General features: G+C 29.9%; 1 protein-coding gene across 4 annotated transcripts in view; it reads left to right on the forward strand.

The window, feature by feature from the left end:
• The window catches only part of LOC148227434 (tyrosine-protein phosphatase non-receptor type 13-like), a 236,800-nt gene extending 211,326 nt beyond the window's left edge, over positions 1–25,474 (forward strand). For all 4 annotated transcript variants that reach the window (XM_088201551.1, XM_088201552.1, XM_088201550.1 and 1 more), the window contains 12 exons: positions 13,856–14,405; positions 18,607–18,708; positions 18,908–19,155; positions 20,428–20,566; positions 20,661–20,756; positions 20,826–20,933; positions 21,005–21,279; positions 21,346–21,672; positions 21,743–21,939; positions 22,020–22,223; positions 24,016–24,204; positions 24,275–25,474. In XM_088201551.1, coding sequence (XP_088057677.1) covers positions 13,856–14,405; positions 18,607–18,708; positions 18,908–19,155; positions 20,428–20,566; positions 20,661–20,756; positions 20,826–20,933; positions 21,005–21,279; positions 21,346–21,672; positions 21,743–21,939; positions 22,020–22,223; positions 24,016–24,204; positions 24,275–25,329 — 3,490 coding nt within the window. In that variant the 3' untranslated portion in view covers positions 25,330–25,474. The remainder of the gene's footprint in view (positions 1–13,855; positions 14,406–18,606; positions 18,709–18,907; positions 19,156–20,427; positions 20,567–20,660; positions 20,757–20,825; positions 20,934–21,004; positions 21,280–21,345; positions 21,673–21,742; positions 21,940–22,019; positions 22,224–24,015; positions 24,205–24,274) is intronic.
• The last annotated feature ends 963 nt before the right edge of the window (positions 25,475–26,437 follow it).

Below are 26,437 nucleotides of genomic sequence, written 5' to 3' on the forward strand. Positions count from 1 at the left end.
TCGAGTAAAGTTAAAAGGTTGTTAAATAATCTGACATATCTGATCCATTAATTTTATTTATAAAAATATTCATACAATTACGACATTTAATATAATATAAATAATTATAATTCTTGATAAAGGTACTTCGAAACTGATTAGATCCGAGACGTTGAATGTCACGTAAATCTGATAAAAATAAACGATTTTTTTTGAACGGTAAAATGATATATTTATATATTTCTTGTAAATATGTGCAATAACATGTATTAAGTATTAATTTAAATACAAATACATGAAGTTCGATGAAAAATGATCCTAACGGTTAATGATTATAGGATGTATTATATCTATCTATGGATATTTTGATATAATAAGGTACAGTGAGATAACGAACCTTTTGGCAGACATTACACAAACGTTATCGTGTATCAGGCAACGATATACTAAAATAGTTACTGGAGTCATGTACACTCGTATGTAGGAAATTGGGATTGAAACTAGAACGCCAAATTCAGAAATATATATTGTATTATCTATATATACTTTCATCAATTATGTTCACGTTCGATCGATTTTGTATTATTGGTACATATACTATATTTATATACTTAATAGTATGTAACATGTATATTTTTATAGAAATTGCCGATGAGTTGTCATGGTAAAATAAAAGTTTGTACGTGGGTAATTACATTTGTCAGCTTTCAAAGGAAATTTTTACATTTTAAATTAAACAGCCCTTCCTTCATTAGCGATGGGGTGTTAATTGAAAATTTATTTTATTATATTCTATATATAAATATATTATTTTTTAATTTGGATAGTGTTATTTCAATTTTTTTTGCAATTTTATATTTAGAGATAAGATAAGCTTTGCCGTATTGAACTGTCAGAAAATGAAATTTCATGTATCGATTCTGGTAATATCCTACCGTTTTAAAATAGAAACCTGCTTTTGAATGCTTCGATTCTATGCCATAAAGTTGAGGAAATGCGATTCACCTTTTTTTGTTGCCGCGAAGGTTTTCGCCAAAGTTTTAATCTTCCGCTCACTCCACACACTTCGCATTCTGGCGATACTTGAAAAATGGTTTTCTTCGTATAAAGTATTATTTTCTTTTTCGACTTATTCGACAGAAGCGTTCTATATGAAATTCCGCATAAAGATTTTTTTTACATTGCTTTAATATATGTACATATAGTACTGATACTCGCGAGTTTATTTCACTTTGTGTTTTATATTAATCTACACACAAAACATATATAATATAAGTTTTATACATGCACATGGAGCAAAATCTCGATTGTATATCTTGTAAAGCAGCATTTTTGCTCTGACTTTAATATCGGAAATCGAAACGTTGGACAAAAAGATTGGGGAGAAAAAATGCAATAAGTGAGCATCATAAATATTCACAGTAAACTTAAAACTATGGAAATTAAAAAAAATAATTAATATTTTATATTTGATTTATTTTGCCATAAAATATTTTAATGAATTTATTATTTCCAACACGTAATCCATATAAAACACGTTTTAAAACCAAATCAATCAATAGAAATGTTTGCTATTCAGAGGTTTTCCAACTTTTAAATAAATACCGTCAATTGCGAAAATATTTGCTTTAACTGTCGATGTTAATTTTATCATAATCGCTTATATTTTCAAATTATAATAATATACTTTAAATTTAATTAAATATATGTATGTATGTATATCTGCTTGAATGTAAATATATAACATGATTGCTTTGTGAATTAGGATTAAGTCTATATACGCGTGTGTTCATATATGTATATGATTATTTTGTAATAATTGTATTATAATTAATCAAAATAATATTTCCTGAAATGGTTTATTAATAACCGGTTTAAGATAATCTATTAGGTACAAGCTTTATAATCGAAAAGGACCGAGTTTAATACCACGCAGCAGAATCGAATTTTATCATAAAATTTCGTTTAAAATAAAAATATTGGTCAGTACTGTCAGATATATCTGTCGAATAAAACTGTATTAAGAAAAATACATTCAAATAAAAACATATTTTATTATCCAGACTTGCTTCATTCAGGATCAATATAAAAATTATTGGTTACCTGCTGTAAAATCTGTCACGTTACGGTCGTAGATTTAAAATATACATATATCTACATTTACCTAGATGTATCGATTTGGGAGTCGTGACTTGTTTAGTCACGAATAAATTATTAAATATATTTTTTAAATAAAAAAAATACCTAGTTTCTGTAATTATAAAAACATATGCATATAACACACACAATACAACTACTCGTAACTTAATTAATGAAATACATTTTAAGTAAATTCACTTACCGTTTAATATGCATCACTTTTTCTCTCTTGCGAAAACAGGAACATAAAAAATGTTTAGCATTTCTTTTAAGCGTTTTGAAAAAGTCAATGTTACAAGTCAGCCAGTACATGCTTTTCAATTACCAAATATTATTTCATGTTATATGAGTTTATCTTAAATATTATTTTAATATTCTAAAAAATAAAAATAACTTTTTTTAATAAAAACATACAATGGCGTATTATAAAAGTATTTATATTTAATATTATTCATTTTAAAACAATATAGACATTAAAAACATTTTGTTTTAATAATCATTAGTCAAATTGGATATAAAGCACTGCCATAAATGTCAATGATCGTAGTAGTTTTAGTTGATAGTTATAAAACATAATATAGTATAGCGATATAAATACTAAATTTAATATATTATACTAGCTACATATATACATATTAAAAAGTAAAACTATAAAACATGCTATTACTTAAACTGTTGTTGTGTGGAATGTTGGTTGAAAAAGTAAGTTCGTTTCGTAATTATACGAAAAATAAATACAATACTTCTACTACTTTCCGCAAGTCCTGCTCCAGACCGCTGAGTGAGGTTGATCGCTCACACTACCGAACAGGATGAATTAGTATTTGATCAGTAGACGGCATTGCTTATAAAAACAATAGTGACAATAAATAATGTTATTTTAAATATTTACATTTAATATAAATTTAAAAGAAATATTTTAAATTAAAAAAAAACATATTTATGAATATATTAATTTGGAAAATAAATTAAATTAATAATACATACATATGCTTATTTTCCTGTATGTCATTTTTAAACAAGTTTGACGTCAGTGCGTTCCCAAATTTATCCAACTGTGTGTGTATATTACTTTAAATATTGTACATAAAATATAATAACAAATATAAAAGTATTTTTTCTCATGAAACAATTTTAAATATTTACCGAGAAGATAATTATTTTTACGTATGTTCTAATATCAACAAGATTCTAATAAATATATAGATAATAATATTTACCAACTGTAAAACGATTATCAATCAAGATCATTTGATTTTATGCAAGAGCAATCATAATTATCAAATTTTGCTATAAACGTGTAAAAAGTAAAATATATAAAACTGAATATATTTGTGTGTAGACTACCAAAAAAAAACTTATAAATACGCATTGATCGTGAGAAAGAACTTGTCGAAAATACGTGTTAAAAGCACAATAAACCAAAATTTCATTTCAAAGATGTGCATTTAGTGATCCATAAACATAAACATTGACCGTTTAGTGTTTTTACGCAAAATAAGGCTATTGTAAAATTTCAAAATACAACGGTCTTGCAAAAATGATTCTTATAAAAATTAACCAATTTTATTATACATTAAAATCGTCGTAATTGGTGCACGTGTTAAAAGTGGCCAAAGCAAAATAACATCCCTTATCTTGACTATCGTATATAAATGCATACATAGCGCACATCATTCACTGCCAGTTGTAATTCATTTCCGTCACCAGTTACTCCCGACTAGGGATTCCAATCCCGGGCCAAAATTTTGATCCCGGGATTTCGGTATTGCAATTAGTCGATCCCGGGATCCCGGGACCAGTCCCGGGATAATTTTCATGCTATTTTATCGATAAAAATAATTTAAAATGAATAATACAATATATTTTACATCTGTTTTTTATAACGTACAATGTATAAAGTACGTATAATTTTAGTCTTGGACTTAAAATAGAAAATAATATAATAAAAATAAAAATGGAAAGGTCTTATATATTTATTTGAGAAGAAAAAAAGGAACTTTTGACAATGTATACACATAGGTATGTACATTCATAGACACAATTAATTGAAAACATTATTTTGAATAAAACTCATGAAGTAACATCAAAGCATCAAGTCTTTTATCACTTAGCCTTGGTCTGATTTTGGTTCCTAAGCAGCCTGCTGCTGAAAAATCACGTTCAGACTCACAGCCTCAAAGATTCACAGATGACACGTGCAACTCGCGCAAGTTTGTACAAGAAATATAACGATGTTGTCAATAATAATTCGATTGTGCTTGATAAATCAACCAATCCGAAAAATTCGGGATTATGTTTTATAATCCCGGGACTCATCGGGTATTGAAAATCGTTCGGGATCCCGGGATTCGGGATCCCGGGATTGGAATCCCTACTCCCGACCAATCATACATGAAGAGTTAATTTAAACTCGCATCAAGCAGACTACGCCGAAGTGCTGGCGGAGGCTTAAAAGGCCGCAATAAAGTATCCGCTTCCCTCTTCACTTCAACCTTGGTTCAGCCACATAGTTCAATCAGATTTTCAGTAAATAATAATAAGTAATTACACTAACTGTACGTGATTCGAACATTGTTGCACATATAATAATTTATATTATACCTTTGCCTCCTACACAATAGTAAGCGCGTGACAGTTAGGTAAGGATACCATAGAATACAAATATAAAAATTGAATGTCAAATTGTTGCTTATCGATGAAACAAATACAATTTCTAAGCAGAAAGCAGTGTGACAGGGGTGTGCTGTCACCCATTATTTTTAATATGTATTGTCAAGTTATTTTTCAAATAGTATTTTATGAGCATAAAGATTGAAAGTCATGCAACCAATATTATGCAATATGCAAAGGATACAGCACTTATTTTGGAACCCATAGAGGAGCTGTCTAAACTAAAAACAGATATAATTAAAACGTGATTAAAAAATTATACACAAAAAAAATTGAGTCTTTTAATTTAAATAGCATCTAATCTATATTAGATATTATAACATATGTAGTATGAACTAATATAGCACTCTGCATACACTCTACTGTATAGCAAAATATTTTGAATGGAGTATATGAGTAATAAGGCTGTCTTTCGTAAAGTAGGATCCTGATGCGCATAACATATATTTTATTTTATGCACTATGCGTAGTCCGTATAATATTCTAAATTTACAATATTATCTAGAAACGTTAAAAATTGCGTAATTAAATTACATTAGAAAGTGGGTAGCTCTTCCACCTTTCGAGGAACGAAAATCACTTTCGAAAGCTTTTAAGATATTTTTATGAAGAGGCAACGATCATATTTACAATGAATACAAATAGTCAGACGTGAACGTCTGGTTATTAAAAAAATAGACTTGCGCATATTTACAGTGAAGTCTATGATAAAATGAATTAATTAAATCGAATCTACCTAATCTTACAGGTCATTAATTATATTTAGAGTTTAATTATCATGTGGGTCTAATAAAATCTAAAGCCGTTGTATAAAAAAGTTTCTCAAACTAATCTCGTTTGAGTTAGAACTGTCAAAGTGAATGGAATTTAAATCCATTCAATACGTTTGAGAGTAACGAATGGGTTCGCACCGATTTAAATTTTCATTGAAATGGATTTTACGGGGTGTTCGAGTATATTTTGAGACGTACTTTATAAACTATATGTGTCGCTCTGATTTTTGATTATTAATTATTTCACTGCTATGTTCGAGTGGGATAACAACTCGAGAGGCTTGTGAAAAAATGAAATATAATATTTTCGTATGTAGGCTCAGTTTTCAACGCGACCTTTATGTACACATCAGCTGGGTGGTTCTCATCTGCATTTGTACCAGTACAAGCGAGACAAGGGTGGTGAAAGGGGTCGGTTGGCGTGGAAGAAGGCATCGTACCTTTTACGATTATTAAAACGCGACTCGTTCGCATATTTCTATCTCAACGTAAAATTACACTTTTGCAACCGACCGTCCCGTTTTAATTGTGGGGCTGATATCGGCGTGAAATATTGTAGGTCATAAACAAAATATGACGAATATAAACAAGAAAGTTGGGGCGTTTATAATTCAGATTTAGATGGCCGAACACGCCCCCAACACATTCATTTTAAGCTGTGATATATTACTTTTTAATTAGATTTATTATGTGTACGCAGTTATATAGAAACAATTATATATAAGATATTTATTCTAGAGATAAATGGATACGTCATTTTGTTAAAATTAATGAAAAAATAATATTTGTTCTTAGCTTGAAAATAATTTTTATTTGTTTATTTGTCGGTTTAAATTATTCAACGTTAAAACAAAGTTGAATTGGTAGAACGTGATCGATTGTACAGTTTTCGCTTTCCGAACAACTTTATCGACACAGCGTTGTGTTAGAATCAATCATAAAGTTGGGTTACAGGGTAACTTTTAATTTTAATTCTGATCTAAAAATATATTAGCTTAATCTAGGTAACTGCTTGCTGCGAAGAAAATTATTTTTAATACAAACAGTATATAAATAGTCGCTTCACGTTTATTTTGATATACTCAGTTAGGGTTTCATTGAGTAACTTTTTGTTTAAATTTAAGCATACATCAAAATAAATGAAAACATATGTATGAACATATATTTAACTAGATTTATATGTAATTATATATAGGTGTATGTATATTTACAATCTAAGTCGTTCTACTGATGCGCATCAATACAGATTGCGTCAGAGCCAACACTTTCGCCAATTTGTGTGAATGTAATATTATGCAATATGTTCATAAAGAAATTATTTATTACAATTAAATTAAACATATTAAAAATATACTCGTAAAATTGTTTTTGTTATACAAATTCATTTTTTTTAAATGCATACCCTATTTAATGTCATTTTCAAACGCTCATCATTGACGATGAACGTGCAGATAAAAGCATGAAGAACAATAAGGTTAAAAAAAGTTTGAGAGAGCGTATAATAAAACGGGTCTTATTACTAAAGCTATTCGCAAACTTGATCGAAAACAGATCGTTGCTTTTAGCTTTGTTAGCTTTTTTTTACTGGCCACATAGAAACTAATTAATAAATTAGATCATTATATTGTGTATATTGTATCAACAAATACATGCTTTTAGGTTTCATGGATGTTTTTTTTTCGTTCACACCAGAAGCACATTAAATATTAAAACTATAACGCTAATTTATCAACTGTAGATTTAATGCAAATAAAACTGTAAGTATTATTAGTTTTTACTTATTAAAATTTTGGAAGTCCTTAATGCGTCATGATAGCTTTTATAGAAAATAATTTATTACTACACATCATCTCATAATTTACAAATAAGCACGATATGTTTTGTTAAACAAATTAAAAATAAGGAAGAACAAGGGACGAAATTGGTAGCCCTGTGGTTCTCCACAGTGAGCGAAATACTCGTCTCTCTGACTATTATTTCGCTCTTCTTAAAATTTTAGTAACTCCAGAAGATGCTTATAAAAAGCTAAAACTAGGCTACATTTATAACATCGAAATATAGATCGAAAGAGGATTCTTCAAAAAGAGTACATATATGAATAACATTACCTAACTTAAAAGTTTTAACTGGTAGTAAACAAATAAAAACAATGCATTTAAAATACGTACTATGATTCTTTCTCAATGTGGGTTGTCTTATTTTTGCGTAATAAAAACAAATGTATTGCATGTTTAAGGAGCAGGGGTGGATAGATGAAAAGTTAAGAGTGTGTTTATGTTTGCAGCAGGGTACCAAAGAGTAACTATGCCAATTTTTCGAAGGTTATATTATTGCATAGAGAGTACACATACAAACAACTTGATTCGCAGATAAATATTTTATTTTCCAAACATAGAAAATAACGAAAATAAATCATTTCGTTGCTAAAAATAAGTGTCTGGTCTATTTTATACGTGTTCTAAAACGTTTTCTTAAAAATTCTTTTAAGTGAATCAATAATATCGGCACGATTATGTCATTCTTAACACTGCTCAAAATGTATTTACAATGTCTTATAATACTGTAATTCATTAATGCAAGTAACGACAAGTGAGATTTTCTGTCACCTGGTCCGTTTTCAGTTTTTAGAAATTCGGGATCTGAATGATTTTCCAAGCTTAACATTGATTATTTGATTTTTTAATATTACCGTGTATACGGCGCGGTGATGTCAATCTCAACTCTTATTTGAATATATTCTGATTTTTAATTTTTTAAGTATTAGTTATATAAAAACGGTTGTGTATATATATCGGACATGATGTTTACTCTGAAAATTAAACCGAGTATTAAAAAAATGGTTGTTTTAATGGGTTAGCTTTTCGTTGATTGTTGTAAGTATAGTGTTGATCTATTGATAACATAATTACAACGTACTGGTTTTCGTTTGCCTTTACGATACGTTAGTTTAGCAGGAGCATAGTTATTAGCTTATAGTAATAAACGCGCTTCTCGATCCTACATTAAATTATCATTATTCGAGGTTGTAGAGAAATTTCTATCATAACCTAAATTTACTCATTAATACGTAAATAAGCAATACATTTATACTTATAAACAGTTAACCCAACTAAAAAGTAACTAATACATTTGTTATTTAGTTTCTATAAAAGTATGATAATACCTTTTTTCGACATTTTCAAAAGATAGAATGTACATTTGCAATTTAATTTCTTGTGCGCATAAGAAAAATAATTAAAACGATTTTATTTTTAACGTATTCCTGCACTCTTTTTCTAAAAAAACTATATAGAGTTAGGTACACATATTCGTCGAATAAATACTTTACTGCCGCACGAGCATGAAAATCGACATCTTAGGTCGATTCCGCTATTATATTTCTGAGGCATTATCTTTCTGCCCTTCGACGTCTGCCTTCAATAATCGCTTACCAACGTAATGAAAAAAATCTATTAAGATACTGATTGATCTTGTATGGTTTTTTTCTTGTTTCGAAAACGATTGAAAGGATCCGTAGCGTAAAAAAGACAGAATCATGAGTAAGCGATTCTGGATCCGAGTGGATTATGTAATAATTTTAGCTCAAAGAGATTTATGTTTCGTTTCAGAGTCAACGTTTAATTGTAATTAATCCACTGGATTAAGTTGCTTTGTTTTCGAGAAAACGGCTAGAATTTTAAACGCTTTCACGGGAAACGAGGTAATTTGCTGGCCGCGGACGAAGATGATCCGTTTTGTGCCGATTTTTTTAAAAGCCTTTTGTTGCTTTTATTACAAAAAATATAAAATTCATGACGAAGCTTAGATAGAAACCGTTGAATGCATTTTCTGAGGTGCTTACGCAGCACGGCTTGTATGATAATTTCAGCTCAATCTACCTTTGTTTTGGCGTACACACGGGAAACTCGACGACACAAGCGTTTCCTATTGTCTGAAGTCGTGATTAAACTTTAATGTATTCAGCTCATGTTATCTAAGTACACGAGAGATTCTATATGAACGTATGTGTTTTTTTTGTGTAAGGTTCAATAAATAAACAACTTTATATTTAGCATTGTTCTCCTAAAAAAATATTTTTGTATTGTCATGTGTTTTTTTTATCAATTATTAACTAAATTTTACATATTTAATTATTTAGTATACTTACCCAAAATATTATGGGTATCATAAAACATATACAATATTCTTTACTATTTTAAATTCAAACTATGTATCCCATATATTTTTTAATTCATAATTAGATCAATTTCTCATTTCTAGAGAAATAGAGAACATCGAGAAATGAGAAACACCAGTACTATTTATATCCTCACACATAAACATGACTTGAGAAGTGTTTTGATTCTTGTTGACAAGCAATCTCAGATCATAATGCTTCTACTTAAAATTTTAAAATATATACGACGCCATTTAAAAGATTTCTTATTTTTTCCGATTCTTTAATGTATATTATTTGAAAACGTAATTATAAAAAACGACGCAATAAATTTCTACAGTTAATTTAGTCTTATCGATAAATTAAAATTTCCATTTTTCATTATATAAACCAAAGTGAGTTGGAACTTAAAAAAGTTGAATTTAAACGTATATTTAATAGCGTCACTAAAACAATTATTTATTTTACTGATGTTTGTCTAGATCAGTTATGGCGTATCAAATTCGACCTTCTTCGTTTTTTTATATAAAATATAAAACATTCAACTAAACTGCGATAATTTTAAATGAATCAAAAAGTAAAAGCATTATATCAAAATTATTAAATTATGTATCTGTGAAAAATTATGATTCATTTCAAAGGCTGACAAAGTTGTATGTATACTTAATATTTATTTTTGTATTAGTAGATAAATAATAATAAATACATTCACATTTGAATACCTTTGATATTTTTCTTTGAAATATTTGCATAAGAAACGAATTTAAACGTTAAGACAAATTTTCTTTTTTTACATTTGAAAGTATACAACATTTGACTAACTCTTCCATTAAGTGACTAACGAGCAACATTTAAATAAACGAGTAGAAAAAAATAATTAGGTGAAAACTCTCGACTGAAAAATTATGGCAACTTGAGATAAAAAAAAAACATGGTGGAAAAATTCGTTCTGTCTGTGACACAATATTAATCAACGTTGTTTATTGTGTCGCTATTAATTTTACCAAAAGGTAGTTTTGATACCTTTTATTTTTATATAAATAAAAAAATTAAACCTAATCTTTTACTTTTTAAAGGTCGCGAAGAAGGTCTATGTAAATTTGTTAGACCTCACTTCTTTCTTATCGAAGTTTTATAGCGAACCCAAAAGTCTCCCGAGATGAAATACAAAACGGATGGTCTTTGCGGCTATATCATTGTTTCCCTTAATCTAAGTTGGTGCCCGTCTTGGAGATTGAAGTATCCAAAGAATTTTAAATTACACTTCCGGGCCGTTTTTCACAGACCAACACTTAAATATTTTTAATATGTAAAGCGTCCATCAATTGAGAGGAGATATTGCCCATTCCCGTTGGAGAGTAAAACTAATGGCGCCGAGTGCTGACGGTGTCGCGCACCGTTATCTTTTTGCATTAGGCACTCGAGTCCCAGCAGTATATATACTCGAGTCCCTTTTCTCGACAGACTGTTCGTGCAAACAATATGTATATAGAGAGAGGATGCTTTTGCGCCTTTGGCGAGGCCGTACCATCTGCGTTTCCCTTAAGACGCCCTCTTTCGCTTCATTAAAGCCTTCGCCAAAAGACAAAGAGTTACGTTTTAGGGCTCACAAAATTATTAGAATCAATTGATATCGTCCATTTGGAATCGCATTTTTTTTTGTCTAATAACATACACATGGTGGCCGAAAAATTAAAGATTAAAACGCCCATATTTCGTAAATAAAAAAAAAATAATAGCACGTTATATTGTAAATCAAACATGATGACCATACTGATTTACTGCATTATTTCGTAAGGGCTTGTTCATCGTCATCATTCAAGCGCTATATCCCAGCTGTTTTGGGCTACATAGCAACAGTTGGACGCAGTCGCATTCCTACCCTAAGGATTTTGTAAAGTTAACCTCTTTGCAGGCTTCAAGTCTTCCATACGGGACAGGTGTCCGTCCCACTTGAGGCGTTGTACTCTAATTTACACATATGACTGCGTCAGGCTCTTATTACGACTAACATATTATTGTCGGTCTAAAGATCATCTTCGGACTCAACACCACGAAGCTGCTAAGAGACGCTAAGGCTTACATAGATATAACACAGTCTTACTAAACAAATATAAATATATACATATTTAAGTTTCACTAAATATAGTGATGCTTTTTAGATGGCTGTGAAACGGAAGACTTACAATGTATAAAAATTATCATCACGAATATAATATATTTATGGAAAAAGTGTTCATTTTTGGTTGTTTTTGATATTCTTATGCACACTTAAAGGTTTAAACATATTACTGGAAAATGTCAAATTACTTAAATGTGAAATTTATTACCTTATATATATATATTGCTTTGAAATTTTTCTTTGTATAATTCTTTTTACTTCGGTAATTTTGGCTGTATATTTTTTTCCTGTGTAATTTAATTATATAACTCTTACTATTTCACTCGCGACTAGAAAGTGAAATAATACATAATATTTATTTACTGATTAATTAATGTCAAAATATTTATTGTTTATAGTAGTCCTATACATTATATTAACATACTGTTTGATTTTTATAAAATAACATAAATAATAATGTATTAAAAATATATTGTTTGGTAGTAATCATTATTAAAAACTTTCAAAAAGTTCATATTGCTTTTATGTTAAATACTAGTTGTTCTATATTAGCAAAAATTAAAACAGACCCAAATTATATAAAAAAAAAAATAAATGACAACACTTCGTAATTTATAAAAACCATCTGGTTTTCTATAAAATATCAATCTAGTGAATATATATTATGCGCTTTTAATTAACTTGATTTGTAAATTACAAAATTGGACAGTTTAAGTGATATCTGCATTTGAAGAGTTATTTTGATACGCTATTGTGATAATAATATATAAATAGATAAAATTACCTCTTATATATAGCAATGGAAATTTGATTTGCCGAACTTTAGACAATCTATAAGTTATTGTGTTGAGATTAGTTTTTGTTCTGAGAATTCAGGATCATTGTTAATTTAGTTTAAAATTATTGTATTGTTAACGTTCAGGATAACCAACAATGGGCTCTGGATGAGTTATTGGAATTATTCGTTCCTAGTAATAAGTAAAAGTGATTCATTCAATACAAATATAAAAATGTATTTCGTATTTCATGAGAAATTCAATATAGAAATAGTAAATTATTTTTAATACACTGATATAATAAATTGTATTGTATGTATCATACATATGTATATTATATATAACATATCGTACATATGTTTAAATGTAAACCTTTTCACCAAATATTGTTATTAATTATTTTTGACGTTATCTCCCCCATTCATCACAATCGCTCTTAAGACTCATTACAAATAAGGATTGACGTAACATTTATCCGCGCTAATATGTACGCCTAAAAGGATCTGAAATAAACGTTTCCTTTTTTTTCATAAAATATTCCTGGATAATTGTAGCTCGACGTTTCATATTTTCCCCCCTTTTTTTACCCTAGTGAGAAAAGTGAGTAATTCGAGATAACTGAAGCGTACGTACTGTTAACATTTTAATAATTCACGTCGCGTTACCGCACTAATTGTGTTTTGAACAAATATTATAAAGTAGCACAGGAAGTTTTATTTCCTTGCAAAATCGTATTCAAATGTATGGGCGGAGAGAAAGTTTTAAAGTACGGCAAGGGACGTGATTCTGAGTTTGTAGCCAAATATTTTTATTTCTCGCTTACGAACCATAAAATTGGATTATTATTAAGTACATATTTTTTGCATATATTAATCCGGACAGTGTATTAGTCCAATTAGTAATTTTATTTACATTTGCTATAGCATTAAATCTTTATTGAAAGCGATGTGCACACACTACATTTCCATCTTTATTTTTAAAGAGATCGGCTGGTTTGATTTTCATCAACCATCACAGCCGTCCGTTCAAGGTTCTAGTTCTAGAGTCTCGATTGATTTGAATATTACTTCTTCCTTCTTTGACATCTTTATATATAAATTAATAGCCGTATTCCTGCAGTATATGTGTGTACCAACTATTTGGCGTAGTGCTGTATTTTATGTTAATATTTCATTAAAAAAATGTACAATATCCAATAAAATGATATTTAATTGAAATATTATTTATTTTGTTTCAGCGATGCAGATTCTGGGCGCAGCTCGTGTTCTACTGGATCAGCAGCTGTACCCCAGCCGCTAGGGGTCCAACGTCGTCTGACCCGCGAAGCCAGTACAAACACGGAATTACGCGTCCAGGAAACCCCTAGGAATCCCACTGCCCACCGACTGTTATCACCGGCCCACATTTTTCCAGTCAACCGTCACCACTTCACCTCCAGTCACCATGATCTTCACCAACACTTCGCGGCCTCTCAACTCACCATCGCCCCCAGAAGAGGCGGCCTCACTAACGCATTTTCAACAATCGACCTCATATCGAGCACCCAAATAGATCAAAGTTTGCCGCACCAAATTTTCCAACCGCATCTAGATGGGGCACACAGGCGGGATCCAAACGTTCGAAGAACGGGGGTGTCTCGGTTAAAAGTGAGAAGGCAACCTGTGCAAAGGGCCGCTTCGAGGCTGTATAGGTCCAACAGTGTACAGGGCAGGGGCGAAGAGTGTATAGGGCCGGAGTTCATCGTAAGGGCCACTCATCCCAGCAAGCAATTGGACATAATGACAATGGTGAGTGATTAGAGTTGTAACACAAGTACGATTCCATAGATTATGAATTATTATTACAAGCCAATTACTACTACATATTACCTTTGAATAGAATTTATTTCTTATTTTTTATACTTTCACAATTCCTTAACATATATGCACTATTTTAGAATCTCTCTCTCTCTCTCTGAAATATATTATGTTTTGCATATATATTTTTTCACAACAAATTTGTAATAAAAACACATTATCAGTAACTACATTTATACATAGTAACTGGATAAATTACAAACAAAATAAGTTGAAGATTTATAGTTAAACATCATTACGTTAGTCTTTTGCACGTTTAGCTTTAAATAATTTTTTTGTGTCACTATTATATTCGTTTAATGAATTCACTATAAACTATAATTTATGTTAAATAGTATAGTAATTATAGTCATAATATTGTTAGGCGATGTATTAGGTTTATAATTATTATAAATTATGTATTGATTTAATTATATAAAATTTGAAGTGCTACTGAAATTGCGATATCAGATCTAATAAATCTGATGCGTGTGTAATTAATCCAATCACAATGCTTCTTCTAATATTAAATAATAGGATTTCATAATACGCACACTTGTAGTTTATCAATAAAATAATTATAAAGGTACTAAAAAACATACAATAAGATTTATGAAACTATTTATTGATTTTGGCTCTCATTTTTTATACAATAAGAATCTGGTATTTAGATAAAAATCATCGTTTTTCAATACATATCTTTGAACACAAAGATTATTTAATTAATTATTATATACTAGTGATGCATAAAGCATATTAAATAATTTGAGGCCAAGTTTTAAAATATGACAAAATATTTATAGATTCTTAAACTATCATTTTTTGCTAAAAATTCATACAAAAAATATTGTATAAATTAAGTTTTTTTTTCAAGTTAATTCACATTCATAATTATAATCAGAAAAATCGGTAAAAAATTGCTGTACTAGTTTTTCTTACAAGAGTACCGATTATGGTATTATTATATTATATAATTTTTGTAGTGTTTTTTATTTTTCTATATTTTCCAATTTTCCAAAAATTTAAAAATTATATACCTATATCAATTATATATCTTTTACTAATATGTACAACAACTTATGGATGTAAATTATATAATTATTATAATATAAAATGCATGTTTAATTAACGGTAACAAAAATTACATATTATCGTATGATAAAATGTAATTCCTGGAGTCGACCATAAAACTTAAATTATCAAACAAAATTTTTGTTGGTCCATTGGAAATCCCCGACTATTTTCTCACTACCTGCTATGAATACAGCTTTGAATTTAACGGATATAAAGCACTACTTGTTTTCAAAATTACGACGGCTGTATTATTATTAAAACAATGCATTTTATGTTACTTTAAATGGTTTTAATTATTAAAGAACGATTTTTTTCCAAAAACTTATAACTAATATCAGTCACTGTTTTAAATAAATTTAACATTAGATAACTCCGAAATCAATATCGTTTTTTTAATAACACCATTAAAATAAAAATATGTTCAATTTTATTTTAATGGTTCAAAATATATTGAAACCTTCTGAACATATAACATTTTCCCACCTGTCGGACAATTTTTAATTCCATTAGTACTCAATTTTGGGTGCTTTGATTCAAAATATTCTGACCGGCCGGGACATCAAATCACCATTTTTTAAACTGTTGTTAATTGTTTTTACATATTTAACTTATCTCTTAGCTATTCATATATATGTTTATATATATTTTTTAGTGCATTCAATTTAAGAACCGCCCCAAGCAAGTGGCGCCCGGGCCGGTACACCCCCTCCCTGGCTATGCTGCTGGTGTAATTTATATATGTTTGAAGAGGATATCTTTAATTGTGACATTTAATAGTCAGCATATATTTTTGGGCTTTTAAAAATTAATTTAATTGCTGTACAAGATAGGTAAAATGTATTTTCTATAATATATTAGACACTCACATTGTTTTTTGAGCTAATGTGTATTTGACACCATAATGAAAATATTCTAGAACATATATTCATTAGACCTTTTATACTTCTACTTTTATGCGAATAAATATATAATACAATACACCTTTTTACGAATCGAGAGGCTAAACCGATACGTAAAAAGAAGTGTCTCAATCACGTCCAGTGTCTCTCGAGAGCTTCAAGGAGTAATTTACTACAATACAAATAAATAACCCGGTGTTCTATTAAGGTTGTTTTGTAATTATATTCGCGGTAATTGATATGTTATCCTAGAGAGTTATTATTGTGTTCCGGTTGTAATTTCCGTTCTATCTTATCAAATTGCTATGCGCTTACATAAAGCTAATTAAAAACAATCAATTATTCTGTTTTTAATATAGGGCATTTTCTTATTTTTGTAATGTTGTAAAAGTATTTTTATTATGAGAGGCAATCCCCATAAATTTGGGGATTATACGGGTTCGCTTTTCCCCTGTATATTATTAGTACAACGCCAGATTAAAACGGTCATTATTGTTAAACAGACGACAGATATTGTTTAGCGAAACGTTTATCTTCAAAGAAGTTTTATAATGTAATAAATTTTGTCAATGATTTATCCAGTAATCCGTAACCTTGGTCTGAGTTTGAGTATTCGAATAAATTGTAATACAATACTTTTATATTTAAATATTTATAATGACGTATAAAGTTTATTATTAACTGTTAGTTAATTATGGCACTTTTATTTCAAACTGCTCGTTAATTTATTTCTTGCTACTTTGCACCTTAAGCGTTGTTTGGTTCTATTATGGACGTTTTTCAGTAATACAGAGCAAAATTTATGAATCAAGTAAGTTTTTCATTTCTTCATTGGAAATATAAATGCGAAATAGATTTTTTCTACCCGGAATCAAGTGATTGATTTCCTTTCGTTGGATATTTAGGAGATAACACACAAGTAATAAAAGTGAAACAAGATGCTATCGGTATTTTACCGACAATGATTGATAGCTTTCTGAGACGATTCAAAAAGGGGCATATTTTTCTGAAACGTATTTCATATTTTTTCACCGCTTTTGAAAGGGTTATGTTAGTTTGCGAAATGTTAATGTACGAAACTCGTCAGAGCGTGAAAGATAACTTTTTTTACCTGCCATATGCACGATTTTCACACAGAAGTATTGTGATTATATAAAAAATAGCACTAACATATTATTCCTTCGTTGAGAGACGTTTTATAAATATATATGTATGTATATTAGCTCAATTCAGAATTTTTTGCATATCTTACAGAAATTTCAAAATAAAATAATTGAAGGTAAAGATACAAGACAAGTAAAAATGCAAGTGTTTTTTTTAACTAGGTTAGTAACACTGCTGTTTCTACTGGGGTGCGTATGACGTGTCACAGTTTATTAGATTTTAGTCGCAAAAAAATGTGCTTGCAGTGTGTTTAGAATGGCTGAGATAATTTAGAATATCGCCAAGTGCAATGTTTGTTCAGTAATCCATATATTCTATGTTCATAGTCATGACATTATATACAGGAGAAATGTAGCAAATCCTGAAATGAATTTATAGCAAGAACTGTTTCTTATGAAAAAGTGACTAAAGTATTGGATAATCGGAAACATAAATTGGGTGCCGAAAAAGAGAGGCGTTATGGCGTTAAAAATAAACTCGTTCTCTTAAAAATCTATAAGATTTTTCCTGTCTTTTAATTATACAAATAGGTTAGAAATTCATATTTTTGTTTTGGCTTATTCCTAAAGTTATTATTTGTTTCTATATCTACTCTATATATGCAAATTAGTTATCTATCTCCTCTTGTTACGGGCTATTAATCTGGTGTCAACTGTGAATCAATGATGATAATTTTCGTTTATGTATCACCGATTCCTTTTTAATGATTTTCTCATCTGATTGGTTCAGAGATAATATAAAAATCTGTCTAGCTAACTTTCGCAGCAGAAAGATTTTGTAGAATTTAAAATGTAAATAGGATTTTTCTATAATTATTTTTGATACTATGTTAAACGTTTACAATTAATCTGATTATAAATAATACTTTTTAATATTGCTTTATGTATGTATAAATCGTTTTCAAAATTCCACTAATATAGACATTATATTTGTATATATTTAGTTTGGTTTGTTTAGCTACAAGCGTTCGGAGCTTTGTCGATCCACCCTTATAACAAATTTGTCGATTGTTTCAGCATTCCGGCGAAAAGCGCACGGTGGTTGTTATATTGCTTAACGGTCAGAAAATCGATGTGGCATGTGACCCAAACACGGCGACGGCTGGTGAAGTGTTTCAGGCGAGTATTTACTTTGTCGGGTATTACTTTATTCGTTTCTTTCTGAATCCGCTTTCGGATTGTAATCTTAAAAATCGGAACCCTTCTTTGTCCTCCTCTTTTTTTAAGGATGACAAAGGATCCGAGTCGGATTTCAAACAACCCTTCAAATTATACATGTACATACTATTTATACGTGTGTTGTTAATGGCGTTTTCAGGCAATTATTCAGCTGGAAAAGTTTGAAGATAACTTTATGCTTGGGATATCGGCGCTGGTCGGCGGCGATTTCGTTTTTTTGCCAGACGATTATAAAATACGGAAAGTGGCTCCGGAAATGTGGTGCGGTGGTAGTAGTACGCTCAAGAAGAAAAACGCTAGAAAGGCTTCGATCGTGGATACCACAACGTTCACTATGTTCTTGAGGATCAAGTTTTTTATGCCTCCAAACTTGTCGAAAGTTATAAGGTAAACGATTTAATAAAAACGCTAATTAAATTATTAGAGCAATAGTAACTACTTAATAAAACGTATTTCAATATACACATTAATATGTTTTTATAATACGACTTCATTTCCTATACATAGGATCTTTTCTATCTGATGTAGCGTCACCGCGATTGAAATATGTTTTATAATATAGTATAATATTATATTTAAAATTATTATATTTTAGAAATATCTTTATTGGTTTAATATTAAAAAGTTTTGTATGTCGGAAACATTAATATAGCCGACTTTAATAGTACGAAATATAAAGCAATTATCTTACAAAATACAACATGATCGATCTGTCAACTGCAATAGTATTCTTTCAACGAGATAATATTCAAATATATTCCTAGTGAAATTTGTCAGAGGAGTATATGGTTTATGGTTAACAATTTGTGTATTTTTTTCCATTTTCATGATGGCATTAAGATGTTGTGCTTTTTACAATTGCATGTGTCCGAATACATGTTAATACATTAGTTTTAACAATAACTAAATATATTTCTGTGGGTTAATTTTAAAGGTATTTTAATTATAATTATTTACGCCATTATAAAAGTAACTTACACATGTTGGTCCACGAAATTTCCTTAACCATCGCTGAACCATAAATACCATTTCTGTATACCAAGTTTTTTTGTTTTCTTCTGCGGGGGAAGAATGTACGAAAAGTAAAGATAGACGGCTAATAAAAAAAATCAGAATTTACTAGGCCTTAGAGCTTCGACGAAACAACCTTGTGCTTGCGGTTTGTTTTTAAAATGGCCGTATCTATTCCTGATCATGAAAAGTGCAAGGTTAGATCAACTGCTGAAATTCATCGGCAATTGTTTATGTTAATTGTTAATTGTTTATGTTAAGAAGGCCATCTATGTTCGCGTTGACTGCCGAAATAGTGAGCAAGCGTGAAACATGCGTATATAATGTTAGAATCAAAATACTAATTCTTAAAATTATGTCTTAAAGATATTGAAAATAAGTCTTTACTGTTGCTTGCAATATGCATTTTTAATTGAAAATTATTAAGAAAAAATGTTGTCTTATTTTTAAAAATCATAATTGAAACCTTTCTGCTTTTCATACTCTTTGCAAATGATTAGATTTATCTGCGGCACTCTGAATATAAAACACCTTAAACAGCAGTTTATCTTATAATTTTCCCATAATTTGTGTCAATTATCGTTATTATAGCATAATCCATCGCACGCGTCCCGGCAATTAGATTAATTGCAAATTAATCATTTTCAGGGGTGGCGCATGGAGAAATTGGGTGTATCTGCAACTTAGACGATCAATTGTAGAGGGACAAATTACGCTTCAGCTTCCACAATTAATAGAACTCACCGGATATGCTTTGCAGGCCGAATTCGGAAATTATTCGCAGCGGGTTAGAGAGGAATTCACTAAATCGTTTTTAATTTTAATTGCTTTTCGGATTTGGAATTTAATCTAACTTGGGCTTATGTATTTTTAATCTTCAGGAACACGCTTCTGGTGATTATTACGTTTTGGAACATTATCTGCCCGAAGGATCCATATGCGATAACGAAGTACTTATTAGATCACGTGTGAAACAGGTACTTATTTTTTATTGTTATTCTATCGATTGTATAAAGAGCGGTGATTAACACAGCGTATTTTTTCAGGCTCATGAAAATTCCAGGAACGTGACAACACTAAGTGCTAAAGAGAAATTCATATCAACTGTGCAGATGTTTAAAGATTACGGTTCACACTTTTATACTGCTATTTGGGTAAGACATAATTACGATTTGATAGTCGATATAATTTCAATATGATAGTAATATATATTTAATATTTAAAGGCTACAAGGGATGGATTCGCTAGGGACGTATGGGTCTCAATTTCGCCACGTGGAATGATTTTATACTCTAGAAACACTTGTATTACCGCTCTGCCTCGAGACACACATATTGGTAACACAAGCAGCAGAATTTTGCTCCAAAGTTTGGCATGGCAACACATCCACACTTTGTATTATAATAAACGAACTCTGTACGTAATTCCCAACGACAAAGCCGGATCAGGGACGATAATAAAGAGCGGTTTTAAGTTTAAACTCAAAATGGATTTAAATAAGTAAGTCACTAAAAACTATAATAATTTAATACCTTATTTACTAATTTATTCTATTGTATTAATCAGGAGTTACTTCACATTCTACTTGGCCTCCTTACACCATAGATTTTATATGCGTCTTCACGCCGATATCAACTCTCTTTTGAACATATCAGACGAGTTTAGCATCCCCATTGAATGTGGTGTAAATAGAAATAACGAAGAAGATGTACATAAGGCATCGACTGCTTGGCTGGATGAGTGTAGTAACTTTCAGGATAGTTATAATATAGCTGTAAGAGGAAATTTAAAAGCGCAAAATCAACATAATCATTTTTTATCGGAAGAGCATATTGAAGAGTATCAAAACAAAGAGAATGAAAAGCCTGCTAAAACTGATGATGCTCCAAAAAAGTATATTATATCATTAAATACAAAATTGTGTATAATTTGTGTTATTAATTTTGTAAATTAATATTTTCAGCGAGAAAGACGTTTGGACAGTAGAGCCAAAATTGCTGGAATATACAAATGCTAGTAGTTCTGAGCTCGTATCATCTCCGGAGAGTTGCAGTTTACCAAGAAGACTGGGTGTGAAAATGGGTACAAGAGCTTTTAACGGATCTAATAATACTAGTATTCAACATAAGCAGTTTCATTCTTTGGATGCGACTCATATTGGTGAGTTACATGCGTGATATAGAAAACCGATAATTATAATTTTAGCAAAAGAAAATTTCAACGATTGTTATTATTTTCAGATAAAATGCAAAATGTAACATTTCCATCACAACGTCTTATTCAGTCTGATATTGATTTGACATCTACACACAGTGATTCGGATGAACATCTTGACCGTACAATAGAAAAGTGTACCATCGACAGAATGAGAATTTTACCTCCAAGAAATTATAACAGCAAAGTCGACAAATCAGCTAATCCATCAAGAAGTGCTTATGTCATAGGTATGTTTTATTTATTGTACCTAAACTTCTTGGCATGTCTTAATATTGTAAAGCCTTTTTATCTGATGCACATTTTGCAATACTAGGTTGTTAAATATGCGATGTCTGATTTCTAATCAAAAGTTTGGTTTATTATATCTCAAACAAGAAACAGTACAACTCTTCAAAGTTACTAATATATATAAACTACAGATACAGTTTATCAACCTCAAAAAATAGCTAGATAGCGAGTGGCTATTCAATTCCAAAAGAAGTGTTCTTTGGCATATTGAGAATTGAATAAGTTTCCTTACAATAAGTGGTACAATCCCTTGAAGAAATGGTATTCAGTCGGTATAAGGTCGATGAATATAGTAGACGACAGAGAATTTCCGGGTATCGGCTACTTAATCACATAATTTCGTCTAATTGGATGTAGTAGACATCTATTGTGATTGATTCCCCATGATTCATAAAGCTGTAGTAACTAACACTAGCGCTGAACTACCACACATAAATAATTAGCTTTTCGGTTTCATGTTACGGCACTTTTGCTGAACACTTGTGATTATCAAAAATAACCCATTTCTTAACACGTGTAACAATATTAAGTAGAAACAGTTTGCTTTATCCCATGATAACAAAAACAAAAAAAGCTTCTAGAAAATGTAATATTACCCATACAAAAAGTTATTTTTTCTTCAACATTACAATGGTTGATCAGTCAAAACTTTCTCTGCCTTTAACTTCCAACCCTACCCATTTCTCGCTTTTTATTTCACATTATTTTTTCCAGTCTTCCCATGTATTTTCTGACACAACATATCCAACTCTTTATGTACAGGCCTCTTGCCCTTTTCTTGAATAAATTTTTGGTTAGCTGATCATGTACATGATCTGAGCTTTACAGAGTCTAACAATTATCTCTCCATGTAGTTATGTCCCCTAGTTCGAGATTATATCGTATTTCGTGTTTCTAATTTTTTTATGTGCAAAGATAACCATTGTTTTGTATATTGATTATTTTAAGGTTTTTGTTCCAAAGTCCTTTGCAACTGGGTACAGTATTTACTTCCTACGACAAGTCCTGTTTTTATTTAGAATTAATCTCAAGTAACTAAAGATGCCCACATTCACGAATATGGCTTCATTATTATTCAGAAAAGATAAGCATACTATATCTTTACTGAAAAAAAATAATTTTCTTTTCACAAGATTAAATAACACTCTAGACATCACATTGTTTAACCCCACAATTAATCTGAAAGAAATATGTTGATTAAAAGAAAAATAATGAATTTGCAAAAAGAGAGCAAAATTTTAACTTATATCAAAACAACATTTTCACTAGTCAGACGAAAGTATGTTATATGAAGAGTTTAAAGTTTTAACTGTTGATTATGAAAACACAGTGTACTAAAAAAGGCATTAAAACCAGAAAAAGACTACTCTTAATAACATTAAAAATTACATTACTATATTAAACTTTTTAATAATTGTCACTAATGCAATTGCCTTTGCTTTCTTAGAAATTAAGTAAAAAATGCAATTGATCTTAGCATTTGTTACTAAAGTAGAGAATCTGTCTACAGCATCTCATATTCTTTGCAGAATATGATATACTTAACTACAGCTCTCAGTTTGAGATCTTTAGCATATATTATACTTAAATTTATCTTCTTATTGTTTTTAAAATGTTGTAAATTGTAAATAATGTTATTTATTTTAAAATAATAATTTATTTCAGAATTTATATTGAAAATATTCATACTGCAGAAAATGGTTCTAAGCTTTGCTTATTTTAATGTTTCAGAATCACCTAAGGAAAATAATACTACATTTGCATATCGACCACATCAAGATGATACTATGGTAAACTGTTCAATTCAAGATCGACTAAATTCAATGGGATGTGTTCAGCAGGAGAGATATTTTAAAACTGTTACTCTTATAAGAGATGCCAATGGTGCTTTAGGAATGCAAGTTGCCGAAGGATCAGACGGTAAATATTTTGAATATACAACATTAAATATACACATTTATGATTCACTAATACTGTATTATTTTTGTAGGAAATGTGTATGTAAAGTCTATTACACCAGGTGGTCCTGCGGCTCGTCTAAAACAAATATATCCAGGCGATCAAATTATATCCGTTAACGGGAAAACTTTGTTGAACCTTAATTATAATATAGCATTGAATTTGTTACAAAGCGCTTCGAATAATGTTGAAATAATAATACTCCAGTCAGTTCCTATTAACGAAAACACCAATTCGCGTAATATTCACCAGGATAACGTTCCGCCAAAGAATCAAATGCAATCTTCTAGTATTGTTGCAAACCTATTGAGCGGTGGTTCGATATCCAAATTATCATTATACAACAATAGAAATGATTCAACTTTTGATTCAGAGCCTAGTTCAAGTAAACAAAGAGATGGTATATCACAGTTAGATGACGATATGTTAAACGTTGAAGCACTCAAGACAATAAACGTATTATTAGCTCTTACAAAACGCAATATCGAGAGAAAAAGTAGTCTTAGGAGGTTAGACGAAAATATTTCAGGGCCCTCGCGTATGTCAGCAATTGAAACACCAGATCACTTGTTAGATCACATGGACACATATCACTATTCATCTTCGACGGAAAGTACGCCGTCGAAGCGTCACGTCAAAAACAAAAACAACTCTTTCAGTCTCGTACATGAAAATAAAGCCATTAGAAGAAGACCGTTGAGCGTACATATACCTTCAAATGTGGATTTGTTTGAATCGCTGGACGCTTCCAAGAGTTCATTCGATAATAATCTTAGTTTTAGGACAAGGTCGTGTGATAATATTACAGTATTGAAGGCGAATCAAAGTGTCTTAGGAAATGCAAATTCCATGACTCAGTTAAAGTTGAATCCGGTTAAAAATCAAATGGAGAACGAGATCACAGATAATCTGCAATCCGGTCTTCCGAAGAACTCGGCTTATAGTAGAAAATGGGTCGGGCATGTCAAATACCCTGTAACACCGTCGAAGATTGTTTCTGTTAATCTCAGCCGAAAAGTGAATCTTTCAACCAACGATATAAATCGTGGAAGTACACTTTCTGACGAAGAGCAAATATTTATTTAGTTTTTCATTATCCTTTCAAATGTGATAATTATCAAGTAGATTAGTATAACGAAAAAAGGCCTAAAGTTGAATTTGACAACAGATGTTACAGTTAAACAATAATGTAACGTACAAATAGAATTTTTTCATACAAGAACAACATTTTTATAGTCAAAGTGTATTTTAACAATTTATACTTTCATAGTGATTCTTTGTGATTATAGTGGTAATGTTGTCAATTTCTGACAATACAAGGACCAACTTAAACATATGTTTTTAAAAGATGATTTTTAAGGTATGGTCAAAGCGATTCGAGGGTATTCTGTTCAGTAATATAACAATAATTGAGAGCTTCCTAGTATTTCTCTAAATGTCTCAAGTGCCAATACAATAAAATTACCTGCGCGTTTGATAAAATTTAACGTCAGATTAAATTGTTTTCTTATATAGCAATGTAACGCGTAGATAAGACAACTGTTAAGTTTGTTTAGATGCGCCATGTTCTGTGAAACGATTATTTACACACACAAAAGATTATAGGTAAATCATACTTGTAAAGTTATATAGGCGAGTTAGACAATTCAATGTTACCATTCTATATAAATTCAATAGTAATACTAAATACTTACAAACATACATACAAACATATGTTGCAATAAAATGTTATTAAATGTTATATTCTATAGTAGTTAACTGTTCTTCTCTATTTATATCACTATCTATTATTAACCTATGAACTTACAAGTATTGATAAAACAATATAAATTTAAAATATGATGTATAGGAAATTTTGTGTATATTAAACTCAATATACATATATAAATGATATTAAAATATATCGATAATGTGCTTTACATTCATTAGATTAATAATTTTAAGATAAATTTGTAATTGTATTATTACAAGTAATAATTATCATATAATATGTGGTGCAATTAAAAATTAGGGATATAATTTTCGTTTCTATTGTAAATTGTTTACGATTTTATACATTTTTTGTAACATATTATTGGTTTTATTGTGTAGAATCAATTGCTGAAAAATGTTATGATAAAGTATGATATAAATTTGTTTAATTAAATACTTTTCTATGTATTCAATAATGTACTAGTTTACCATTTAATTGTAA

Source organism: Plectrocnemia conspersa, unplaced genomic scaffold (assembly GCF_051122295.1).
Source record: "Plectrocnemia conspersa isolate PC_06_02 unplaced genomic scaffold, ASM5112229v1 ptg000013l, whole genome shotgun sequence".
Taxonomy (NCBI): Eukaryota; Metazoa; Arthropoda; class Insecta; order Trichoptera; family Polycentropodidae; genus Plectrocnemia; species Plectrocnemia conspersa.